This window comes from Penicillium pulvis (genome assembly GCF_028828015.1).
Source record: "Penicillium pulvis strain IBT 33274 chromosome Unknown scaffold_8_segment0_segment0, whole genome shotgun sequence".
NCBI classification, from domain to species: Eukaryota; Fungi; Ascomycota; class Eurotiomycetes; order Eurotiales; family Aspergillaceae; genus Penicillium; species Penicillium pulvis.
Window position 1 is genome coordinate 5623012 of NW_026643080.1, and position 23669 is coordinate 5646680.

General features: G+C 49.1%; 7 protein-coding genes across 7 annotated transcripts; 2 read left to right on the forward strand and 5 right to left on the reverse strand.

The window, feature by feature from the left end:
- Nucleotides 1–447: 447 nt before the first annotated feature.
- N7503_011537 (uncharacterized protein) lies at nt 448–3072 on the forward strand (the record flags this gene model as incomplete). Its single annotated transcript, XM_057071083.1, has 9 exons — nt 448–574; nt 715–806; nt 858–1006; nt 1063–1190; nt 1251–2132; nt 2188–2225; nt 2284–2469; nt 2528–2881; nt 2938–3072. The coding sequence occupies 9 exons, from the start codon at nt 448–450 to the stop codon at nt 3070–3072; spliced, it is 2091 nt and encodes a 696-aa protein (XP_056917694.1).
- A 2707-nt stretch (nt 3073–5779) lies between these two features.
- N7503_011538 (putative Rho guanyl nucleotide exchange factor) lies at nt 5780–11053 on the forward strand (the record flags this gene model as incomplete). The annotated part of the gene is made up of 3 exons (XM_057071084.1): nt 5780–8242; nt 8305–10005; nt 10064–11053. 3 exons carry the CDS (start codon nt 5780–5782, stop codon nt 11051–11053), a joined length of 5154 nt encoding a protein of 1717 aa, XP_056917695.1.
- A 668-nt stretch (nt 11054–11721) lies between these two features.
- On the reverse strand, nt 11722–15191 carry N7503_011539 (GTPase-activating protein; the record flags this gene model as incomplete). Its single annotated transcript, XM_057071085.1, has 3 exons — nt 11722–13936; nt 13985–14336; nt 14387–15191. The coding sequence occupies 3 exons, from the start codon at nt 15189–15191 to the stop codon at nt 11722–11724; spliced, it is 3372 nt and encodes a 1123-aa protein (XP_056917696.1).
- Nucleotides 15192–15892: 701 nt separating this feature from the next.
- N7503_011540 (uncharacterized protein) lies at nt 15893–17501 on the reverse strand (the record flags this gene model as incomplete). Its single annotated transcript, XM_057071086.1, has 2 exons — nt 17199–17501; nt 15893–17149 (listed from the first exon to the last, which is right to left on the reverse strand). Exons 1-2 carry the CDS (start codon nt 17448–17450, stop codon nt 15893–15895), a joined length of 1509 nt encoding a protein of 502 aa, XP_056917697.1. The 5' UTR covers nt 17451–17501.
- A 348-nt stretch (nt 17502–17849) lies between these two features.
- Nucleotides 17850–19949, reverse strand: N7503_011541 (uncharacterized protein; the record flags this gene model as incomplete). The annotated part of the gene is made up of 1 exon (XM_057071087.1): nt 17850–19949. One exon carries the CDS (start codon nt 19947–19949, stop codon nt 17850–17852), a length of 2100 nt encoding a protein of 699 aa, XP_056917698.1.
- A 707-nt stretch (nt 19950–20656) lies between these two features.
- N7503_011542 (glutathione S-transferase family protein) lies at nt 20657–21563 on the reverse strand (the record flags this gene model as incomplete). Its single annotated transcript, XM_057071088.1, has 3 exons — nt 20657–20762; nt 20822–21147; nt 21207–21563. Coding segments are annotated over 3 exons (789 nt in total), but the record flags the coding sequence as incomplete, so codon positions are not given.
- A 544-nt stretch (nt 21564–22107) lies between these two features.
- On the reverse strand, nt 22108–23154 carry N7503_011543 (transcription factor domain-containing protein; the record flags this gene model as incomplete). The annotated part of the gene is made up of 4 exons (XM_057071089.1): nt 22108–22457; nt 22509–22804; nt 22860–22966; nt 23017–23154. 4 exons carry the CDS (start codon nt 23152–23154, stop codon nt 22108–22110), a joined length of 891 nt encoding a protein of 296 aa, XP_056917700.1.
- Nucleotides 23155–23669: the final 515 nt, after the last annotated feature.

Sequence of the window (23669 nt, forward strand, 5' to 3'; positions counted from 1 at the left end):
ATAATAATATATTTTAAATCGGTACTGAATCAGAAGTAATTTAGTATCTAGATCGAAAGTAAAATCCAGACTTACCTAGAAGTAAGTCTATAGTGAGGGATGTATAAGAAGTGAGCTCATTATGAATAGCTCACTTAGCTCTTACTTTCTTATATTAAGGAAAAAGAAAATTCCCTTCTTTTCTAAGACTTATTCATGTAAACAATATGAAGCATATTGCCTTGGGCTCTAGATCCATACTGATATAGTACTATCTTACTTTCACTGTCGATTCAGGTCTCTTTTCACTATCTTGAATCTTCTAACCTGGCCCTTTATTTCCTTACATTTTCCTCCTTTAATCCGAACAATTTGGATCCCAAAACCTTCTTTGTTTGTATCTCCAGACTAGGGTGAGACCAATACCATTTCATCGTGATTATTTGAAACTAACATGTATAGATGGCTATGCGAAAGAGAGCACAGAAAAAGTCCGCTGTCGTAACGCGTCGGAAGGCAGCTCGTCCCAAGAACGGATCCCATGTGCAGTCATACACCAACGCTCTGACTCGATCTCAGACAACAAAAGCAAAGAGTGAGTTTCAATATGCTAGACAGACGAGATCAGTTTTGTTTCGGAGCAAATTTACCAAATCCTTTCTTTCTTAGGCACGCCTGCGAAACCAAGCTTGATTGTCAGAATTCCATGGAGGACTAACATTACTACGCCCGAAGGAATTATGGATGCCGCCTTGAACCCAACACACACTGAACCGGAGCCTTTTGAGGATACCAGGCTTCATAGTAGCCCTCCAGCATGGGCCGAGGTTGCTCTTGTTCAGATTCTTCATCTCAAGATGCTTGCTAACTAGTTCCAGACCCGCCAAAGTCTCTGCGATGCCATTCCTTGGTTTCGAGCTCTTCAAGGGTCTACCTATCAGAACAATGGCACTTGCTATGGTATTTTGATTGATGCGGATTGTGGATCTCGATTCTATTTAGATGATGAGATCATCATAACCCGTGTGTAAGTACAAAGTATTCTGCAGCGTGGGGCTGTGCTCCTGTTACTGACTTTACCAGCGGTGGAAGCTATCAGAAAGGCCATGACGGCCAGCTCCGATTGATGCAAGATCAGCATCTCGACCGATACCCGGCAAAGGCGCTTTTGGCTAGTTTGCAGAAGAGCACGCCGGTGGGAATGGTTATTGGTAAGTCAACAGGCTACAGCATTTACAAATGGAAATGCAACGGCATCTAATCAATTCCAGGCAACAAAAATGCCCAGATAGGTGTAGGGCTTCCACATCGCTACAATGTCCTGGCCTACTTTCGAGTCACCGATATATGGTATGAGGGAATTGATGGTCATGCCGGACTAAAGGTCCGCTTTGAGAAAGTGTCCCTCGTTGAGAAAAGCTGGTGGGTAGCAAGTAACACCCCCGACCCTCTGCCATATGATCAACGTCCTCTTATCCGATCTGAAGTCGGTCGCTGCATCTACTGCAATACAGAAAGCCCTCGTGTGTTCCAACAAGGTTGGATGTGTCTGCAGAAAGATTGCGCTCATTTCTGGAAAATCGGCATATTTGACCCACCAGCAAACCTCAATTACCACTCCAGCTGGTTAAACAACCGCTGCAATCCTCAGACTACTGCTATTGCGCCCCATGAGCCCCTAATACCAAGTACTCTTGCATCGATGACTGCATCAAACGGCATTGACGCAACATCCCGCGATACCTGGCGTGGCATTGTATGTCCCCGGTGCAAGAAATGCGTTCAAAGAGTTTTGTGGCATGGTTGGAAATGCACCATCGATCCTCCAGTGGAGGGTCCATCTGAGAGGTGCACATTCGAGCAAACAATGCAGTTGAGGCCGGTCTCAATTCGCGAAGTCGCTGGCCCGCGTGGACGGCTGCCCATTGAAATGGGTGATAGGAAGGGTAAGAATGCTATAGGGCAAGGGATTGATCTCCTTTCTCACCTCCCTTACCATAAACACACTTATGAAATTCCTGGAATTGGCTCTGTGACCCATTTCCTGGCGAATGCAGGCATCAACGAGCGCCCAGGGGGTCCCAACGACTTATTCAATATTCTCCAAAAACAACCTTTGGGTCTGAAACGCTTTCCTCTTGATACTGCTGTTGGTAAGCTTCACATCTAGTCGAATTTGAATGAATTTAACTAACGCGTCATGTTCAGTTACAGGGATGCTGACGTCTCACTTTGCTGTGAACTATGTTTGTTTTCAATACGACATTTATGATCCTCTGTAGTCTTGCTGACTCTATATCGTAGGGAATGCCATACAAGTACGTTGTTTCGGTGGCCTCAAAGGGCTTCAATGAAGCACCAGATGCTATTCTTCGTTGCCTTGGGCGACTCACATGGGCAACCGAGCAAGCAGTCACAGCTGCTGGAGGATTGATCCTGCCACCAAACGAGTTACTTGCCCTTGGGTACTTTGAAGGGATGAAGATTGGTGTAAGCTTACCCTGATATGAGAGTCTGGTCCGGAGTTTATGATTCTAATTTTCGATAGTTCCACGATGATGGCGAGAAATCACTTGGCCCGACAATTGCCACCTTATCTCTTGGAGCGTCATCAACCATGAAAATCCGTATGAAGCACCAGTACTACAATGGCCAGTCTAGGAGAGGTGTTCTTCTGAAAAAGGACATCATTCTTCCCAACTGCACGAATGAAAAGCAGCGTCAAAAGTGGAAGGATCAATTTGAGAATGGGACTATCACAAAGGGGGTGTATGATCGCCGTCGTACTACCTTGTTCCGCAAGCAGCGTTTGACGGGCGAGTCACCTATCCAGATCCAACTTGATCTTCAGCATGGGGACTTGGTGGTGATGCATGGCGAGGACTTGCAGAAGTGTTACGAGGTTCGTGGAGTCCCTTTCCGTGTTTTGATAATTCTTTATTTACTGACCGATTGTAGCATTCGGTCATTTCATCTAATCTCCTACGGTTTGCGTTGACTGCTCGATACATCAAACCCGACTGCGTCAACAAGGCCGAGCTGCCAAAGGGAGAGTTTACACTGACTCCCGACCAAGTCTACCATGGAAACTGATACTTGCCCGCCACCACACCTGCAATGGTAACTAATGGAAAGCCGAATCATGGGCCCATTTCCTGCATTTCAGCAAATCCGTCTTTTGCTCTCAATATGCCCTATTTGATCTGAATCTCGCATTTCTTTGGTCTCTATTGATTCCCATCATCACGATTCATGACTTAATTCCCGCCAGGTTCCTTTGACGTCCACTGCACATTCTTCTTAAATATTCTTCATCACAGAACGGCCTATTACCAATTTGCTTCTCTCAATGGCTCTTGACCAGACTCTTTGGCCTTTCTCAAACTTCCTGGTTTACTCGATTATCCTCTTGATGATATTGTTCTTCTCCAAGAGCCAGTATATTGCTGGTTATATCCGAGTTTGTTCACACCAATGATGGCCTTGATTTTTTTTTACTTTAACTGGCTTGAAATCTGGTGGAAAGCCCTCTTACTAATTATATATTTTACCTACAAGCAACCAGGTATAATACATTTATAAAAAAAGAAAGAAAAAACAACCGCTTCAGTAATTGGTATTCTGCTCTCTACATACGTGAATTATGTGACTGGCGACCAGTTGAACAGCAGGAGACAGCGAACTTTGAATTCTTGGGCAATGGGATATAACTCATCCTACTCCAAATTTTTTGATTTCTCGTAGTTCTTTTGGCGCAGTGTAACCGTTACCTAAATGCCACAATTATGCATGCATACTTGCTTCTTTCAATAGCCACCCATAGCTGAGTTTATAGCTGATCGTTCTCCATATATTCGGACATCCTGCATATGACCTGCATGTAGCCTGCATATAAGCCTGCTGATCAATCATAAAACCATAGAAAGCCCCTTGCACGACTGGGATTTTTAAATTGAACACCACAAAATTAGTTGAACACCCTCACTAACCGCAGTAAAAGTAGCGCAGTATTTAAGATTCAGAGAGTAATATTATTGAGTGCATACCTAATTATGTACCTACTTGCTCACGTTATTCTGCAAACTACGCTGGACTGTGAAGGTGATCAAAGAGTGATACCCGTTAAGCTACCTTTTATTGCTTATATTATGACTTTTAAAGAAGCGTCATCTCGTATATTGACGTTAATTAAGCGAGGTGATGCAATGTACTTGATTCCTTGAGACAGCGGTATTTCTGAAAGACTATTACTGCACCATACCGGATATAGAAATAGACTGATGTTCAACTAACTTTGTGGTGTTCAATTATCGTGCGGACTTTCAAAGAACACATCCACTGTCCGAATGGGTACTTTGAAAGGCATTTACATCGAGAATTATTATTTCGACAGCCGGCAATGGAGGTTATGACACCCTATTGACATACTTTAACTTGCCTAGCGCAGTAATTGTAACTCAACCCATGCATGGTATGTACGTGCCCGATTTTTCTAGTGTCGACGAAGGATTATTCCAAGGTTCTGGTCATATGACCTGCCGAGGTCGCCCAGCGATATAGTTCTTGAGCGTTCACATCCGCGGGGCTACGAATAGAGGCTCGTTGACCTGGAGTCAAGATTCGATGATAGCATTATTTCGTAGGTATGCTGACATTAGTTAAGCGAGAATCCGCAGTAGATTCTACAGGAAAGTCTTGAATACTTCCATGATCATATTTTCAGGTGTTAGAATAATATCCAAGGTTGGGCGTTGAACAAGTAGTCCTCCATATCACAGTCAATGACCCCGGAAATTTGTTAGGCTTCAGATCTCGGAAGACACCATGAAACGGCTATAGCATGTGGGAATGGCACATACCACGCTATACTCTAAACTCAAAAGCTAAAAGAAGATCCATGGATCTGGGCCGATATTAAAGCTCAAGGTAAGCGCCTGGGTCCGTTTATCCTTCAGCTAATGCATCCCAGGTGTGTATGATACTATTCCTAACTAGGGATAGTGGGAAGCAATGGAAATCCGATTTGAAGAGCACGAGACTTAATCTACAGAGCGGCGAAAATGACATAGCCCACTGGAAGACTGTCATGTCATCGGCCCCCACCTGGTTTCTAGGAAACTGCCAGCTTATGCTAAAAATAACATTTTCCATGCAACTCGCACATTTGTTGTGAATTGAAATTGTTGCATAAGACAATGCGGAATAAGATATTCGCCTCATAGGCGCGCCATGAGGCGATTTGGAGGCTCAAATCATGAAACATCATGCCCAACAGGTCTCCCCAGAGATCAAGGTCAAAGCCTTGGAATCAAAGCATGGCTTCAAATGTTCATTGGAGCATTCCAATTTGTATAATTACTTTGCATGTAAATGTTCAGCCCTGTATAATAGGTAGTAGCTAACAGGGTTTGGCGGTGGGGGAGGGACCATAACCCAAATCCCCGGTTCCGCTCCACTTGGGCTCAACCACGCGATGGAATCCTCGTTGTGATCTTATTTCCTTGCCTTTTTACTCTTCAAATTGCTATTCTTTGATCTCGCCTCCTTTTACAACTCCCATTCCCCACCGTTTCACTCTCTGGGGAATGCCTAGGGTGAGCTGCTTGGCAGACTCTCACTGGCCCTCCCCTCATTTGGACGAGAGATCTCCCGGCAGCTCCTTCGCTTCCGTGTCTCCGTTGACATCCTGACTTAGGCATTCCTATTCGTTCGCTCATCTGGGAGAGAAGGGAAGTAAGAGGCGGAGTGATCGCGAGTGTTTTTTAATACAATCTTTGCGATCCTTTACACCACTGGAACGATGGCGCATCCCAACGGACAGGCTTATTACGGCCAGCCCAGCAACCCCCCAGTCTCACGACCATCGTCAGGTCGCTATGAAAGCTATGCACCCCAACGCAATCCCACACAGAGCCAGCAACAACCTAGGCGAATGCCCAGCTTCAACAGCGGCGACGATTCGCATCTCTTCAATGCCGCTCGGACACACAATACAAGAGCGACCGATGCTAACGCCCAATACTCTGTGGGCAGTGCACAGGTGGGCGGCGGTGGACAAGGGAGCTACAATTCAGCATACGGGGTCTATGAAGATGGCGTGAACACTGGATACGCTGGGTTTTCGCAACCATCCTCTGATATGTCGCGTATGTCGCCCACCCGCGCAGCATCGCAGTCCGCCGCCATGTCGTACCAATACCAATCCGTGAATCAACCTGCCTATAATCCGCAACAATATGCCCTACCGCAATCCCAAACACAACCGAACCTCAGCTATAATCCCTCATCCTACGCTTCCAACAATGCCTACTCCACCAGCCCTGTCCCTAGCCATCAACCATACAACCCAGCGGCCTATCAACCGGCCGCAGTTGCTAGCCTGGCCTCTCCAACAATTGCGCGCCGGCCGAGTGAGGCCTCGCCGTATGGACAAGCTCCTCCGACCCCACAATCATACGGATTTCCTTCCCAGATACCTCCAATACCTCCGCCTCGTGCTCCAGATCATCCTTATGGAGGTCGGTCTCCGTACGGGTCATCACCTGGCGCATCAAGCCAGCAGTCTACGACGGCCGCCTCTCCTGCCTATCAGCCAGTCACATCACCGATACCAACATCATACGCGACGTCGAACTCTCCAGCCGGCAGTTATCTACCCCAGACCTACCTGCCCGCATCCCATGGCTTCGGAACCGATTCTCCATACCCCTCCCTTCCGCCAATGAACAGCCACTTCGATGATCAACCCCCCGCGCCTCCAATGCATCAACCACAGACCAACGGAATTTACAGCAAGCAACCTAGTTTGTCCCATGCTGGCCGCTCTCTCCCACAACCACCTCCGCGACGAACGGATACTTTGACGAGACATCCGCAAGCTAGACCTCTCCCGGGACCGCCAGTTGACACCGAACCGGATACTTGCACCAGCGATGACATGTTAAAGGAAATTGACAATGCGATGACAAGCTTCTCCGACATGCGCTTATCGCCAGATAAGCTGCAGAGCCACACTAATTGCGACGAGGATTTTGACCCAGAGGCCGAGGCTGGCTTAGCTATGATGCAGGAGGCAGAGGAACAAGAGAGGGCTCGGGAAGAGCACCAGCGAGTGCGTCTGGAGGGACGGAATCGGCGCGTAACGGATGCTTCCATTAGGAGCTTTCACTCGCGCGAGTCCTATACATCCAATAGAGATCCTTCTCCTCATGCCGAGGCACCAGAAAACCCATTCGTCGGCCATGACTTGGGGGCTTATGAGGGGGGGTATCAAGGAAACATTCATTACGGTGATGAAAACCTATACAGCCCCGAAGAGTATCTGGACCCTGCCAGTGGTGGTGGTCTGACAGGCCGGTCGGACTCTTTCAGGAGCTCTGACATGTCTACAGATGAACGAGGGGATTTCGTCGAACGAGGTGATTACGAAGAATACGAACACCCGCAGATTGCTTATCAATATGCTGCTCGAATGCATCATCTTCCCCCTAATGCCCGTGTCGACGCGGGAGGAACAGGTGGGCTTGCTACCCCAGGAGAATATGGACGTCGAATGAGTTGGGATTATGGCGAGGAAGGAGAAGGCTACGAGCAAGAAGAGGGCCAGTCTAGTGAAGAAAGTCCGCATCGCGCAGCACACGAAGACCTGTTCTTCCACCCAGGCATGCGCCCATTACCGCCTGCTCCTGTCGAGCCAGCTGGAAACGTCGCACTTCACTCGCATCTAATGCCCGCTGGCACGTATCGGCCACCAGAGCAGGATGAGATCCACACGCAGTATAGAAACCCCCCCGTACCGGCGTCTGCGGACTCGTATGGAGAGACCTTGCTCAGTCCATCTCAAGTCCCGCGGTCGTCATCTTTGTCGACCCCGATTGGGCCCCGTACTGATGCTCCTATCAGATCGAAGACCGATGCGGACCGAGAAAAGTACAAGCAGCAGCAGGACTTTCTCTGGCAGCTCCAGAACAAAGACCTCCCCGAGGTTGATCCAGCTGCGGCGGCTGCTTCTATGGCTCTTGATCTGCCAGATATCCCTGTTGGTCGTCGCAAGAAGTTCACTCCTGCGAAACTGTCATCTGAACAGTTCAAGAAATGCACTGAACCCTGGGCTCTTAGTTCCATTCTTTCCTGGGTTCGGGACTTGAGTGAGGATGAGAGCGATCTTCGAGAGCAGGCTATTGTTGATGCCATTGTGGCATTGTTTACGCACAAGGTGCCAACCATGAATATGGCAGATGCCGAAACTCTCGCTGCTCGTGTAGTTAGCAGCATGCTTGGGCAAGGAGCCTTAGTGAAAGAAGAAGAATGGGTCAAGTTCAGCAGGGGAACTCTGTCTGGTGTGCTGTTCCAGATCACTGGCACTGGCTGTTACTCGCCCAAGCTTCACGAGCAAGAAGTGCACATCCAAGATACCGATTCCTTTGGAAGGTGCTATTCTCACCACTGCATGAGGACTTTGAAAAAGTCAACTTGAAAGCGCAGATGATGGCACCGCAAAAGAAAATTGAGGATTGGGTGACTTTCTACAAGGTTCCCAAGGAAACCTGGGAGTCATACCCCAAAAAGGAGATTGACCGCCAAAACAACTTGCACGAGATTGTCACCACCGAAGATGCCTACATTGGCCAGTTGGATGTTTTACGGGAGCTCTACCGTGACCAACTAGCCAAGATGAATCCTCCTATCATCCCTCCCAAACGCTTATCCAAGTTCTTGTCTGATGTGTTCGGTAAGGTCGACGCAGTCAAGAAGGTCAACGAAGATTTCTTGCTGGCGCAGCTCAAGTATCGTCAAAAGGAACAGGGTCCATTCATCGTTGGATTCAGCGATATTTTCCGTGAATGGATTCGGAAAGCCAAGACCGTTTATATTGATTACGCTGCCACGTTCCCGACTGCAAACTTCTACGTGCGCAAGGAAGCTGAACGGAACGTCCATTTCAAGCAGTTTCTCAACCAGGTTCGCGAACACAAGCAATCCAATCGTCTTAGCTGGGATACTTTCCTCAAGGCCCCGATCACGCGAATTCAGCGATATACACTTTTACTTGCCACTGTGCACAAGAATATGGTCAAGGATTCCGAAGAAAAGTTCAATGTCGCACAAGCCATCGAGGAAATCAAGATTGTGGCCTTGGAGTGTGACAATAAAGTTGGCGAGATGAACAAGAAGGCCGACTTGATTGAACTTGCAGCCAAGCTGCAATTGCGACCAGAGATGAAGAAGGAAGTTGAACTCAACCTCGAGCACCTGGGTCGGGAAATTGTTTTCCGCGGCGATCTCCAACGCCCTGGAACCCGGACCCGGTTCCTTGTGGACACCCATGCCATTCTCTTCGACCATTATCTCGTTCTTGCGAAATCTTTTACCACACGAGACCCGTCTCGAACAATTAAGTACGAACGGTATGACGTGTCTAAGCTTCCCATCCCGATGGATCTGCTGGCGCTGGAGAGTACCAATGATGATCCTGTGGTCAAATCATCCATGCGAGGTGTTGCAAATGTTGCTCCTGCCCAAGCTGGTATTAACCATGGCGGCCCAGGAGCTGCCATGAATGGAGCTACGGCAAGCCTTGACTCCAAAGATGATAAGATTCTTTACCCATTCAAGATCAAGCATCTTGGAAAGAACGGCACTTATATTTTGTATGCTTTCTCCGCCCAAAGCCGTGCTGAATGGTGCCGGAAAATTATTGAGGCGAAGACAAAGCATGCCGCAGCTTTGTTCTCGCAAAATGCCGAGCCATTCCGACTGCGCGTTCTTGCGGACACTGCATTTGCCTATAGTGATCAGACTGTTGGCTCGAAGGGTGTTACCATCAAGGGAACACCTCTCCACCGAGCAATCAAGGGAGTCGAGAAGCAATATAAGGATTCTGGGCCTCGGCCTACTCCAATCTGCAGAACGTCGGTTAACTGTGCTACGGTCTTTCAGCAACCTCCTGGTCGGATGATGTGCGCAATTGGAACCGACTATGGAGTTTATATGTCTGATGTCAGCAACCCTCGTGGTTGGTATCGGGTAAGAACTTACATTGAGACTCCGTTTACCATTTCATTATTAACAAAAGTTCATTTAGGCAATTCCCATTATGCGTGTTACGCAAATCGCTGTGTTTGAAGAGTTCAACTTGTTCCTTCTTATTGCCGATCGCTCTCTTATCGCCTATCATCTTGACGTGGTTTGCCCTGCAAATGGAAATATAACTCAGTCGCAAGATTCCGCTCGGCGGGCTCCACAAAAATTGTCCGGCAACCGCGAAGTAGGATTCTTCGCGGCAGGACGCATGAAGGACCGATACTTGGTCCTTTACAAAAAGCGTGACGGTCTCTCATCTACCTTCAAGGTCCTTGAGCCCGTCATTCAGAAGTCATCATCCAGCAAGAGTCGATTGTTCCAATCGCGGCGCTCACAAACCGAGTTTTTCCGTGAATACGACGAATTCTATATTCCCGCCGAAAGCTACGGCATCAACATGTTCCATTCCTCTCTCGCCATTTCAACCCAGCGTGGCATTGAAGTCCTTACCCTGGACAAAAAGCAGTCCTGGTCCGTCCCTGATTTCCGCTCTGAAACTACACCTGACGCCGTTGATACGCTGCACGGCATTGCCCACCGCATCAAAGATCTCCGCCCACTCGGCATGTACCGGCTCAGTGATAGTGAGTTCCTTGTTGCATATCAGGAATGTGCTGTATACGTCAACAAACATGGTGACGTCTCGCGGAGTGTGGTCATGGAGTTTGTGGGCAGTGCCCACACCGCCTGTCTGCACGGGAAGTTCCTGATCCTTTTCAATGACGACTTTGTTGAGGTTCGCAATGCAATGAATGGTCGCCTAAGACAGGTCATCCCCGGCCACAATGTTGTTTGTCTTGACGATGGCAGCAAGTTGCCCGGTTCCTTCGGCCAGGCTAATGCAAGTGGCATTAGTGCTCAAAGCAGCTTCAATGGTGCCAATGGCATTTCGATAAACCAGCACACTGTCAAGATCTGCATGCAGCACCCTGATTATGAACGCAGCCAAATCGTCTTGGAGCTGGTGGAAAATGAAGGACAAAAGGATTGATCGCTTTCCTGATGATGTTATTTTCTCAAGTCCGAATAATGCTTACCTTCTTGCATGGCCCGCTCGAATCCAGGCTTTTTTGCATTTCTTCTCCCCCTTTCATATTCTCTTGTCTTTCAGGGACACTTCCATCTTGTGTTTGATTTTGTTAATTTATACCCTTTTTCAACCTTTATTCCTTTTTTTTGTCTTCTGGATGGGTAGGCATCCATGAGCCATTCATGTTACATTCATCATGTCTGTTTTATCACAACTTGTCTCCCGAGCGCTATTTTGATGACATGATTGTACATAGAAATACTAGTGTGGCATCTCACGACTCTTGATGATGTTAGTTTAAGTTGAACCATCTCACAATGTTCGGCTTGGTCCATAAGATTAGCCTCACGGAATTTTCTCTGCAAACTTGCTAGATTTAGTGTCTAATTACTATAACTTCCTGTTCCAGGGATGAATGTACATCCGATGTTTGACTAGATCGTAAAAGATCTTATAGATTTAGTAGATATAGACGGCTATCTACATTCATCAGCAGGAGAATATATCTAACGGGGGGTGTATAATTGCACATGGGATAGCTGAGGAACCAAATAAACAAGGCAAAGAGAATACAATGAGACAAGACCTCGTACCCAGCAATACAAAAAGAGAGAATAGACGGGATATCATCATGATTCAAACTCAACAATCTTGCTAACGACCTTAGGGTCATGATCCAGGGTCGCTGTGGGCGCAGCAGTATGGCTAGTCTTACTAGTCTCCAATTCGGCCTCGGGCTTCCCGTCAAGGAGGGAGGATGCTTCAACTTCAGCTCCCTCCAGGAGATCACGATCTGCCTCGCGGACTCCACGGCGCTCGGTGTCTCCACCGTACGCACCGGCACCCCAGCTGGAGATACCACCAGCCATGACGGCAGCGGATGCACCACGGTGTGTGTACTCTTCATCGTCCTCTTCGTCGTCCTCTTCATCACGGCCGAGTGCACTGCGCTCGAGATCGCGCTGCGCATCGTCCATTCTCTTCTTGACTTCGGCCGCCATACGGATACCGTCAGTGACGATGTTGTCGAGGACACCGCGAAGACCTTTGCCTGGGGGCACGATGCCTCCTGATGCACCAGCTACTGAAGCGCCAGAGTTGGCGGTGATCGGGGAGGGACGGGCGCTGCCGATGTTGGAGAATGTTGTGAGGTTGGACGAAAGCGATGATGATGCGGCAAGGGCAGCAGGGTGAGGGTGGTCGGAAAGATGGAAGGACTGAGGGAAGTAGGATTCAAAGAACTGTTCTAGGAGTTCGTCGGCGAGAACGACCATGCGGAAGGTTGGGAGGGTGATGTGAAGAGGGTTGTTAGGGTCTAAGGCAGGGTTTGCAGATTCGGATCTGGGCCGATTCTGTTCACTGCTGTCTGACTGAGTGTTAGTCTTAGCTGGCGTTGTGGCACTGGTGTCTCCGTCGATATCAATCAGATCTTCCTCCTCGTCGTCACCAATAGTGAAGGAATCGAGCCCCTCCGTGACCTCGGTGGTGGCATCGCCTTGGGCAGCCTTTTGGTTTTCGGGATGGCTAGGGTCGGCGTATTCAAAGCAGCGGCGGATAAATGCGCTCACGCTTCCAAGGAATTTTTCATCTGTTGTGAGACTGTTCTCGCGATCATGGGGATTGTTCAGATCCTCCAGAGATTGAGTGGCAGTGATTGTACCCTCGAAACCACGGCGTGACAGAAACAGCAAAGCTTCAGAGATCTTAAGAATCCCCTCACGATCGACCTGGCCGTTGTCACCATCATCATAAAGATTGAAGAAGTAATTAATATTATTCATGATGTCCGGCGATCCCTTGAGGCGTGCCAAGCCGTTCACGACATTTTGGAGGCTCAGTCCTTCCTCTGGGTCAGTGGACCATTTGCGGTATAGACGTTGCATGAATTCATGATCGGCTGGCTGGCGTCGATTAGCCCAGAGTAGAGACTTATTACCCTTGAAACTGCCAAGGCTATTGGAAGAATCCTTTCGAGCGGAAGCTGGTGTGTCAGAAACGGCCCATTTCGAGGTCGCCGCCAAGAATTCGCGGAATGCATCATAGTCCATATGAGTAGGGCTAGGTCCGAGACCAACTCGACCCATCTCCCTATCTGCAGGGGGACCAAGAATAGAGAAACGTTCAGACTTCTTCTTTTCTTGTCGTTTCCGCTCCTCTTCCAATACCTTTTGGTGTTGTTGCCAGTGATATAAGGTCTCGTAGAACCGATCATAAATGGTACCAAGATCATCTACACTAAGGCGCTTGCTCTCAGGTCCAAGATTGCGGATAGAAGTGCGCTTGGCGAAATTTTCGATGTTCTCCAACACAGCATCCTTGTGTTTATCACGCTGTTCTGTGATCGTGCTGTGTGTGATGCCAGAAAACTCTTTGAAAGCGACAACCATCAATTCCTGGAATCGGGTGATGGCTCGAAGCTTAGGGTTCTCCGACTTGGGGTGTGCAGACTCGTCCAGGCGCGAAAAATACGACTTAAGCACAGAGATGAATGATCCATCGTCCTGAATTTCGAGGAGTTCCTCACCATTGATCCGCAAGATTGCGAGACCCACTTGGAACAAGACCTTGGGACCCTCTAGGAAGAAAACGTCCAAGACGCGGAATGCAAAGACGAGAGGCATTGAGTTGATATAAAGAGAAAGGAACCATGGCAACGAGACAACGGAGAGCTGTACATCGAATTTGGCCAGGTGCTCCCAGAGAACAGGCATAGTCTTCTCTACCAGGGACTCGAACACCTTTTGGTCGAGGAGGGTGCCGTACATGGTGGTAGAGTAATATCCGGGCAGAAGCCGATCGCAAAGCACGGAAAGCAGGAAAAAGGCCTGCTGCTCAGACATGTAGCTGTTTCACGTTAACGATGATAAGTATAGTGAGGGCTTGGAAACAAACATTAACAATGCGGCAACGACAATATTCATAGCCTGGCAGTAGCCAATCTCCGCGTTGGTCCAACTATAGGCCGTGAGGACTCGGCGTAGACGACCGATGCCCTCCTCACTCTGGTAGCCCGGATACTCCGGTAAGCTTCGGTTCAAGTCCTTCTCGATTTCATCAATCGCAAGTGAGTCTTGGCCTTCGAACTTGTCCAATGTCTCTTGATAGAGTTTCGGCGACCGAACTCGCAGAAAGAGAGAGCCAGACGAAAGTTCCCAGATCTCTCCACGTAAGCGATTAGGCAAACCGACGCGAATCAGCTTGTGAAATGTTGGTTGACGAACAAGTGTCACATTGCGCCCATTTTCTAAATCGAGGTCAATAAGTTCCCATGCGAGTGGGCAAATCTAAAAATACCTCGGAAATATTCGACCCAAAGTCTCATCTTGCTACGGTCTCGAAGCTTGCGCGCATCGCCAGGATAGCGGAAAAGCATACCTAATCCGGCATCGGGAGGCGGTCGAGCATCGGGATCATTGCCTTCTTTCGCAGCTTGCTTGGCTCCTGATAGCAAGTATTCCGAATAGCAATCTGTCACAACTGCTCGTAGACTGTCAACCTCTTTTATGCCCTCCCGTAACCCCTTCTTCAAGCAGTCGCAAAAGCGCTCGCTGGCCTGCCGGCTGCCGACGAGTTGCAGAATGAGGCGTTGATTCCCAGCATTCTCCTCCTTCTTCTTATTCAACAAACCGTTCCATGTCGTCAATGCTAGGGTGAAGATATTTGTCTCGCTGTGCAATCGTTCGACCCGACGAATGCATGAAAGGGGTATAGTGAAGCCATTGCCAGAAGGTCCTGTTCCGTGCGTCTGACCAGTCCAGCTAGTGGATGCACTCAGTGTAGATGATGGCAAGAAACTTGTTGGTTGTGTAGAGAAGCAAATGAACCGCTCACTGACATGTAACCGGCCCGTGTATCGATTACCCGCCTTTTCAGCCCGACGCGATGTTTCTCCAGACCCGGACGATGAACTTGGGAGGGGGAGGATGAGCTCGGCGGTGATTTCTTGCAGGGGGTTTTGGGAGTCAGGAAGGCGGAACTGTTGGCGGAAAAGAGAGGCCTTCGAGGGGTTGTCGTCGGATGAGGAGAGGGATGGGATATTGAAGTTGGCCGGATCAATCAGTGATTGAGCCTTTTGCATAAATGATGACCATTGTATCATGTTGGGCAGCTGGCAGGTCGGATGGACCAGCTGTCTGGAAGGTACGCAATTTCGATGATGTCGAGGGCGGAGCTATAGCTGCGACCCGGTGCAAGAAGATCCGGGATCCGGGCTAGCTAGGTGTTTGCAAAATAGCCCGTGTGAGGTTCAGGTGAGAGATTCAAGGTCATTGTACAGCCCCTGTCATTGTTTAGTCGAACACTGAACCTGCAGATTGGAAAACCTCACTGTAGAAACAGAGTGGTTGTTGCCGGCTTGATACACATGTAAGAGGGGGGGCCGCACGGGTTGAGGAGTACCTGTCACGTGATAATCAGCCTTACAGCCGCAACGGACTTCAATTGAATAATGCTTGTTGAGGTTTGCACAAAATTTAGAGACGAAGAAAACCTTGTGTTATCTGGGTATAGTACAATCTGGAGAAATAGGTTGGCAGGCTTGAATCTACAGTGTACGGTGAGGGTATGTTGGGTAAATAATTGTATTGTAGGAAATCTCGCTGTACAAGCCGGACGTTTAAAACGATATGTAGAAAACAGAATAATAATAAGGGAAATAATCACATGAGACCATGGGTTAAAATGAAACAAAATCTTCGTCAGGATGTAGCAGTCTGGCTTTCTGATACACATATCCAACACATTCTTCAACTTGAATCTGGCAGAAGTGTTCATACTTGAGCCTTTTAAGCCGATCGGACTTTAGTTCTTATCCATGGATCCACGGGGCTGAGAGACCTCTTCGGTGTATTCGGGGAGGTACTCCTCGGTGGACTCGGTCATCAAACCCTGCTTCTCACAAGCGTTACCCTCCTCCCAAGCAGCCTTGTGCTCCTGCTTATTGGTGCCGCGGTATCGCTGCCAGAGGAAGATGATAGCCTGGCCCACAAGCATACCAACGGCGCTGGCAGTGAGACCGGCCAGAACGCCCAGAATAGCAGGGACAACAATGAAGCGCACAACACGGGAGAAAGTGTGAGCAAGAGCACCGTGGGGAGGGCCGTGGGGAGGGCCGTGCATGTGGTGGGGGTGAGGAGGACGACCCTCCGCATCCTCAGCGCTGAAACCATGGTGGTTGGCCCAAGGGTGGTTGGCCTTGAATTCATCGAAATCCTCAAAGTCCTTGAAAGGAGGGGGCAGGGACAGCTCAACCTCGTGGTCGAAGTCGTCATGGTGCTTGTGGTGGGGGCCCTTCTCACCCTCGGGGTCGAACTCGTCATGGTGCTTGTGGTGGGGGCCCTTCTCACCCTCGGGGTCGAACTCGTCATGGTGCTTGTGGTGGGGGCCCTTCTCACCCTCGGGGTCGAACTCGTCATGGTGCTTGTGGTGAGGACCCTTCTCACCCTCGGGGCCGGACTCGTCGTGGTGCTTGTGGTGGGGGCCTTTCTCGCCATCGAAGTCGAACTCATCATGATGCATGTGGTGGGGGCCCTTCTCGCCCTCAAGTTCGAAATCGCCGTGGTGCTTGTGGTGGCCACCCATACCCTTCATGCCCTTGCAGCCCTTCATACCAGCGATTCCCATGACACGGTCCTTAGCAGCCGACAATAGTCCATGAATGCGGGAGAAGAGGAGCTCTTGCAGGCACTTAGGCTTGCCGTGGCACTTCTTCCAGGACAACTTCTCATGGTGGTGGGTGGACTTCTCGATGTCACCATCGGCAAGGAACAAGTCGCCGGTCGGTGTGAGGATCAGAGTAATCGCAACAGTGTCAACGGGAACAGGGTGTGCCTCAAGGTCGAGAATAGTGAAACGGACATCGAGCATATCAGCATCCTGCGCATCGGCGGGACGGGGGTGTGGCATGACTTCGAGGGCGTAGCCAACGGGGACGGGGTTCGACTCTTCGTCGCTATCACGGGCGACCTGGTTGGCAGTGATTGGGCCTGGGGGGACGGGAGGGAAGATCTGTTGGTCGTTGGCCAGCAGACGGTTTTCTTCGACATGGAACTCAACAAGCTGCGTTGTCGTTAGCTTAGTACTCGCATTTGTGTTGACATGAACATACGAGAGAAGATGGCTTGTCCTCAGTCCAGCTGACGACGCCCTCCTCGTTGACTTCGCGGAAGGGACATTCATCGCACTTCAGCATCACAGCAAAAGTAACGTCGGCGTAGACGGGCTGCATGATGTTCACAAAATCGTCTTCGATACTTTCCAGTTGCTTGTTATCCATCTGGGCTTCCATCTCAGGGACGACCAGCATCGCGCTGGCGCCCAGAGCAACCGCGCCACCCAAAAGGATGGAGCGAACAAACATGGTTGAAAAGAGCGGACGTCGAAGACAAAAATTGGGGTACGTTGATGATGTTGAAAACTACAAGGAAGAAGAGATATCTTTAGAGGGGAAAGGAAAGGGAGTGGAGCTGATCCGTCTTAGTCCGCCATGGGGCGACTGAGTGGAGTGGGTGACGCCAGCTCGATGCGTGGCACAAGGCGTGATTGGTTGGATTTGCTGCGTTTGATTCTTTGCTTTGTCGCACTTTATTGTGACATAATCAATACATTGTTACGGTACAGGCACCAGCATTCTGCCCGCACGTGTGGCCGTCCTGCCGGTATTTATCGTAATATGATGACGCTGTGCCATCCACCCACCGCCTGCCATCAACGCTAGCGATCCCCCACTAATCCCGAAATGGAGTTCATCCCCGAGCCCTCAGCCAAGCTTTGCTCGGTCGTGATTGACGACGTTCATGATGCTAAAGTCAAGAGGCGTCGACCCTCTGATCACCATCGTAGGCGAGTTGCGGAGCTTGCTGAGGATGACTTGGGGAATTCCATTGTACACCAACCACTTGTGATGTGAATGGTGGCCGACAAATGCATAGAGCAATGTGCCAAAGATAACTATGCCACCGGCCAACTGATACCGCCGTCTCTGGATGACACGACGCAGCCGCCCCCCGACCGATTCAGACAAGCGCCCGAGAATACGAGGCTTGGTCGTGTTTATGGGTTTGTCGTCGAGCGGACTTTCGCAGGGCCACATCCCGGGCATCGGCATCGGCAAAGTCGGGGACTTTGGTACCTTCTTCCTCCACCTCTGTGTGGCTTTCTCCACTTGGCGCGAACTAGATGAAGACTTCTTGTTCGTCTTCTGCACCTCTCGCGGTTGTTGGAGAGGACTGGTAGTACGAAAAGGTAAACCCGCCACCATTTCAATCCGTGACCTGGCTGAGTGGGAAGACGAGCCTTCCAAGTACTGATGGCCGATCAACTCGGGCCATCTTGGGGAGGGCTCCATCGGCGGGGTGACCTCATGTGGCAGGGGAAGCTCTGTTGGCCGGGAGTGCTCGGTTTGTGGAGCGGACGTTGGCGGGAGTCGGGAAGGGTGTCTGCGGGTCACCGGCTCCCCCGGTTTTCGATTGAGAGACGGGTGTCTGGCCGCATGTCTCGGTGGATTTGGGCCGGTCAGGTCCAAGCCAGGGAGGGGGTGGAAACCGGCGTTTGATCCGCTTCGCTCTATCAGCGAAGACCGTTCAATCTCGTTTCCGCCACCCATACCGGTCCTATCCGGGGATGCGAACCGCACACGCTTCCGTTGAACCAGCTGTAGTCGATTGTTGGTGATAAATTGCGGCACTTCGGCCACATCAGACATGTTCGACATGTTTGTGTCGCAGAGAGCGGGGGTCAACAGCTCCGTGTCACGGTCGGATAGGTTGAGGGACTCCATTCGGCTAATTGGAGGACTGAAATTTGGCCACGGAGGGTAAAACACGCCATCCATGCGCTGCGAGGCCCATGGTACATCGAATGCGTGCGACATTTCTGCTGGTAGCCGCCTGGCTGGGTCAGGAAGTTGGAAGTCGTAGGCAGTTTCGATGGTTGCGTTGCATGAATCTGGAGAAGAACACAAACTATCATCGTCAGTCCAAAAGGTGCAGGTATTTCTAGGCTCTTTCCAAAGATTCCCATGCGCCCTCCCCATGTTCTCCCTTCTCTTCCCCTCCTTCTCCCTCTCCTTCGCTGCTAGGTTTTTCCTCTTTTGGTGTTTAGTCACATGGCCGGCTACTAACCCTAGATCATTCACCGTCTTCCTCCATTTGATTTGTGTATCGACTGCTGAACGTTGAGCATCCAGCTCAACTCCCTCGTTTTGCAAAAGGCGAGCCCGGTTCTGTATGACTTCCTCGGAAAGTCCTATCATGGCTTGCATTTTCTGGGCTTTTTGCAAGATCTCTGCTCTTCTTTGCTCAAAAATCGTCGAATACTCCAGCAACCTATTGTGGAAGTCGATCCAGTCTTTATCATCCTTGATAGTCTGGTTCTTGCATTTCTTCACCTCTGCCGAGACTTCATCGATCAACTTCCTCAGCTGTTTAGTCTTGTCTTCTCCGTAATGAATTCTGAACTGGAGTTCTTTTATAGCATCAGTGGCCCTCTCTCGCTGCGCCAGAGCAGCCTTTTCAAGATTCAGGATTACATCCTCGGCTTTCTGGATGTACCAGTCGTTTAAATCTGCCCGTTTGGTTTCCTCATTCAGCATTCGTCGCAACTGTCCAGCTTCGGTCTCTTTTTGCCTGGCCCGGCCTTCTGCCTCTGCAATCTTTGTTTCATACTCGGTGCATATTTCGTGTAGCTCGTTGTAATTCCGGGCATGCTCTCTCGTCTGTAGCTCTGCAGTTTGACGACGTTGTCTCTCACTCCGGATCTCTAGCTCGAGCTCTAGTTTTTGTAGATAGTCTGGTGTCTTCTGTTTCGAGTCATGCTGGGGTTTCTTCGTATTTCTGTCTCTAGAAGATGGCCGTCTCATACTGAATATCTTGACGTAGTATGATCGGACTAGGCTTCCCGCAGTTTCAGAGACCGTAGGATACAACTCCTTTAAGAATGTTGTCAAGGTCGCGCAAAACGGTCTTGGCGATCTAGAAGGATATAAGGCTTTTTATAATGAGCCTTTAATCGGAGTCATTTTCTTAAGACAATGGCCTGGTCTCATATTAGGACAAAGACCTAAATGAAATTCTTTGAGTCTATAAGTACTATTTGCAGCCTAGCAAGACAACGGTGCCACCATCTAATTGGCCCTTTGTTCTCAAATCCACTTCAGTATGCATTACCTCTCATCACCTTTGTCTCTAATATGCCTCAAATGTAGACTAATAACAATGTAATTATCAAGGGCATTGCCTCTTATATTCGTTCACTACAGACCTTTATGCTTTCAATGCATGATGAAGAAATTCATGTATATATCTGTCCATGTCCATGCTGAAACCAACTTTGTCTAGGGCATAGGTGGTCGGCTGCGACGTCGAAGTCCTGGAAATATACAAAGCTGTCGCATCAAAAGCATATTGAACTCCAGCCTTGAAAATAATATCTCCTAAGACTCCCCGTGAGCCCTGATGTAGGACAGACACATGGGCAGGCCAATTGTCCAATGAAATAAAATGCAGAACAAACGCAGCCAATATTGCTAAGAATGACAAAGAAAGATTTTACTTCAGGCTGGGGGGTCTACTCCTGAAGCTCATAGTCCGGAAAATACGCATCATGAATACGACGTGCATACTCCATCAGAGCAGGATGGCTCTTGATAATACCTTTAGTTGTGGGAGCAGCACTATCAGAGCCACAGGTCAATAAGAGTCAAAGATATATCAAGAAAAGGACAAAACTTACGGCCCACACATCAACCCTGATACAACAAATCCATAGACGACTGCATCCGCTTCAGTGGGCTCATCACCGCCCCATACCCAAAACGGCCCCTGTTTGCCACGATTCTTGGCATAGGACTCGGAAATAGCAGCATTTAGTGTATCCCAGATATCAACACGGAATGCAGCGATCTCTTCTGCGCTGAATCTGCCAGTACCTTGGCCCATCGTGTTGCGGACATTCTTGTAATAAACTATGTTGCCCACAATGACCCTGACAGGCCAGGGAAGTGCGCCGAGGACATTATCGCGCATTGCATAGTAATTCTGAACCCATTTCTCTTGTGTCTATGAATTTTTTAGATGATGAGTCTGGCCTAGCAGTGGCAAGCACGGGATTTTCTTACTCCGTAGAAATATAGTTTGTCCTCAAGCAAAGCCTGAAGGGCAATATCATGGAGTTTCTGAGTGCCAGACAGGTTGCGATTGAGGTCTTCCAGCTTTCCAGACTTGATGAACTCCTTGATTATGAGACCAGAATCGGAAAGTAATGTCTTGTCATCATTGTCCTCGATGGAGATGTATGGCACCTTGCCCCTTGGGGCATTGGGGACAGAGCCTGCCTCTGTGCGATAGGCAATCTTTCCAAAACGAAGGCGAGCTTCGAGCTTCGTGACGAATGGTGACCAGACGTAGCATCCAGTTTCAGTCTGACCCCTGAAGACAGTGACCGTATTTGTTGGTGTGACAGAGTTCATGACAAACTATAAAGATCGTTCTAATGGAAATACCAGGCTTGTATAGGAAATGGCGGGGGTGGACGATTGAGGCTCAATACGTAGAAGACAAGACTCCGGGACGGGGATATTAGTACCTTAAAGACAGCCTGGAGGGAGCTCCTCGGGGACCGCAAAGGGTTTACTGCTGACGCCGCAGAACGCGTAGTCTTTATTCTCGTGGTTTAAGCAGGACGAATGCGTGTTGAAAGACAAGGGTCTGATGCGCCCCAAGGATGCGATTCGTGCAATGTCATTGGTTCGTTGGGGAGCCGTATACGAGATGACGGAAATCCTCGGTCGCTGGCGAATCTCCGGCTCCGAAACCCAATCTTGCATCCAATCACGGTCGCTGCGGCTTTTGGACGTTGCGCTTTTGAATTAGGCACCTAGGACTAGATTTCCAGGCTGAAACCTTATACTCGCTGTCTAATTTTGAACTACACCGTCTGTTTGAACAAAATCACCGGCAACGACCAATGTGATGGCTTAAAATACAGCCTTCGCATTCCAAGTAGAAGTATAAATACAATTATTGCACTCCCAAATTCAACATCCGGTATTCTTTGATCAGTCCGTTCACGTCTTCCATATCGGTCTGGTCGTATTTCAAAAGCTTGGTGTTTACCTCAAAATCGTCATCATCGTAGCTGTTTGATATAATTTTATCCGCCATGATGCGAGCCAAGTGCCAGAACTCAGAGGCGCGTCGGAGGAAGCCTACTTGCTTCCATAGGTTTTGAGCAGTATCTGGCATCCCTTCGTCTTCGGGTACTCTCTCAACCCAAATTTGTCGCCAATTCTCAAGGCCGGTTTGTACCGGGGCCAAGGTGGATTCAAAGACCAGCGAGTTATGCAAATGGAACATGAGGGAGTGAATGGCTGAGGTAAAATGTCAGAAGAAGTAGATGAGATCGGGCCTGGTGGCATTACCTTGTACGACGGTGAACAAATTGAATGTGCCTAGCTGGGAAAACTCATGAACTAGTGCATCCTCCATCGGACTTTGGCATATACGTCGGACAACGGAGACGACTGATAATCGATTCTTCCAGAAGCGAGTTCCTGCCCATACGCGAAGACATCCAAGACATTCTGCGGCTGATTCGGCTTGGAAACATGCTTCTGGGCATACGACGTCCATTCTCAACTCGGAGATAAGCATTCTAGGGGGTGAGTTGTGGAGGACAATGAGAGCCACGTCAATCAGAAACACGAAGGTCAAAGCTCTAAATGTCACGTTAGATTTCTCCTTGAGTCGCAATCCTCTACCAAGATACTCACCGTATCAACTCTTCCTCTTCTGCAAATCTCTGCCACCAAAGTTGAGTTGCTTCTTCAAGATGTAGGTTTTGATGCGACGCTTCTCTTGGCCCAATATGTCTTGTGAGCTTTGACAAGTTAGATTGAGCAAGTGCTTCTAATTATCAACACAACATACCGCTACCATTGAGGCATGCCTATAGCGCCGAATCCTTGCTTGTGCATCGATAGACCCTTCTCGTTTCTGCAGACTGCTCACAAGATACGCTGCTTGGATGCACTGCGTAGTCTCCTTCTTCGAAGATTCCCTGTTCATGGGGGTAACAGTATCGCACCGAAATGCCTCGTGACTAAATATAAGCTCTTCGACACTGTCAAGACATTTTTTGGCCGCTTGCCTATCATGGCTCTCAGGAGATAAGCAAGCTCCAATTATCACCATAACGCATAATAACAGCGGTAATGCCGACGATACGTCAAAGAGCGGCCTGTGTACTATAGGACAGTGTGGATACCACAAAGACCAAAAGTATTCTAAGAAGCGACGAATGTTTGGCGGAGAAAACAAGTGAGTACACAATTCAAGTGTCGAAGGTTCCCATTCTAACTTAATGATGTCGTCATTCTTTTTGTTGCAGATGACTGCACGTAGCCTGTCGATGACCTCCTGGGACTTCGATGACAGTGGATCGGACGAATCATGAGCTGGAACCTCTAGGCGAGTCCTGTTATCAGTTTTGACCTTTTCTTCGTATGCTTCGCAGGTTATTTTTTGCTTCCACTGGAAAGTATCACGATCGGTGAAGCTGGCCATCCCACGTGTACTAGTAA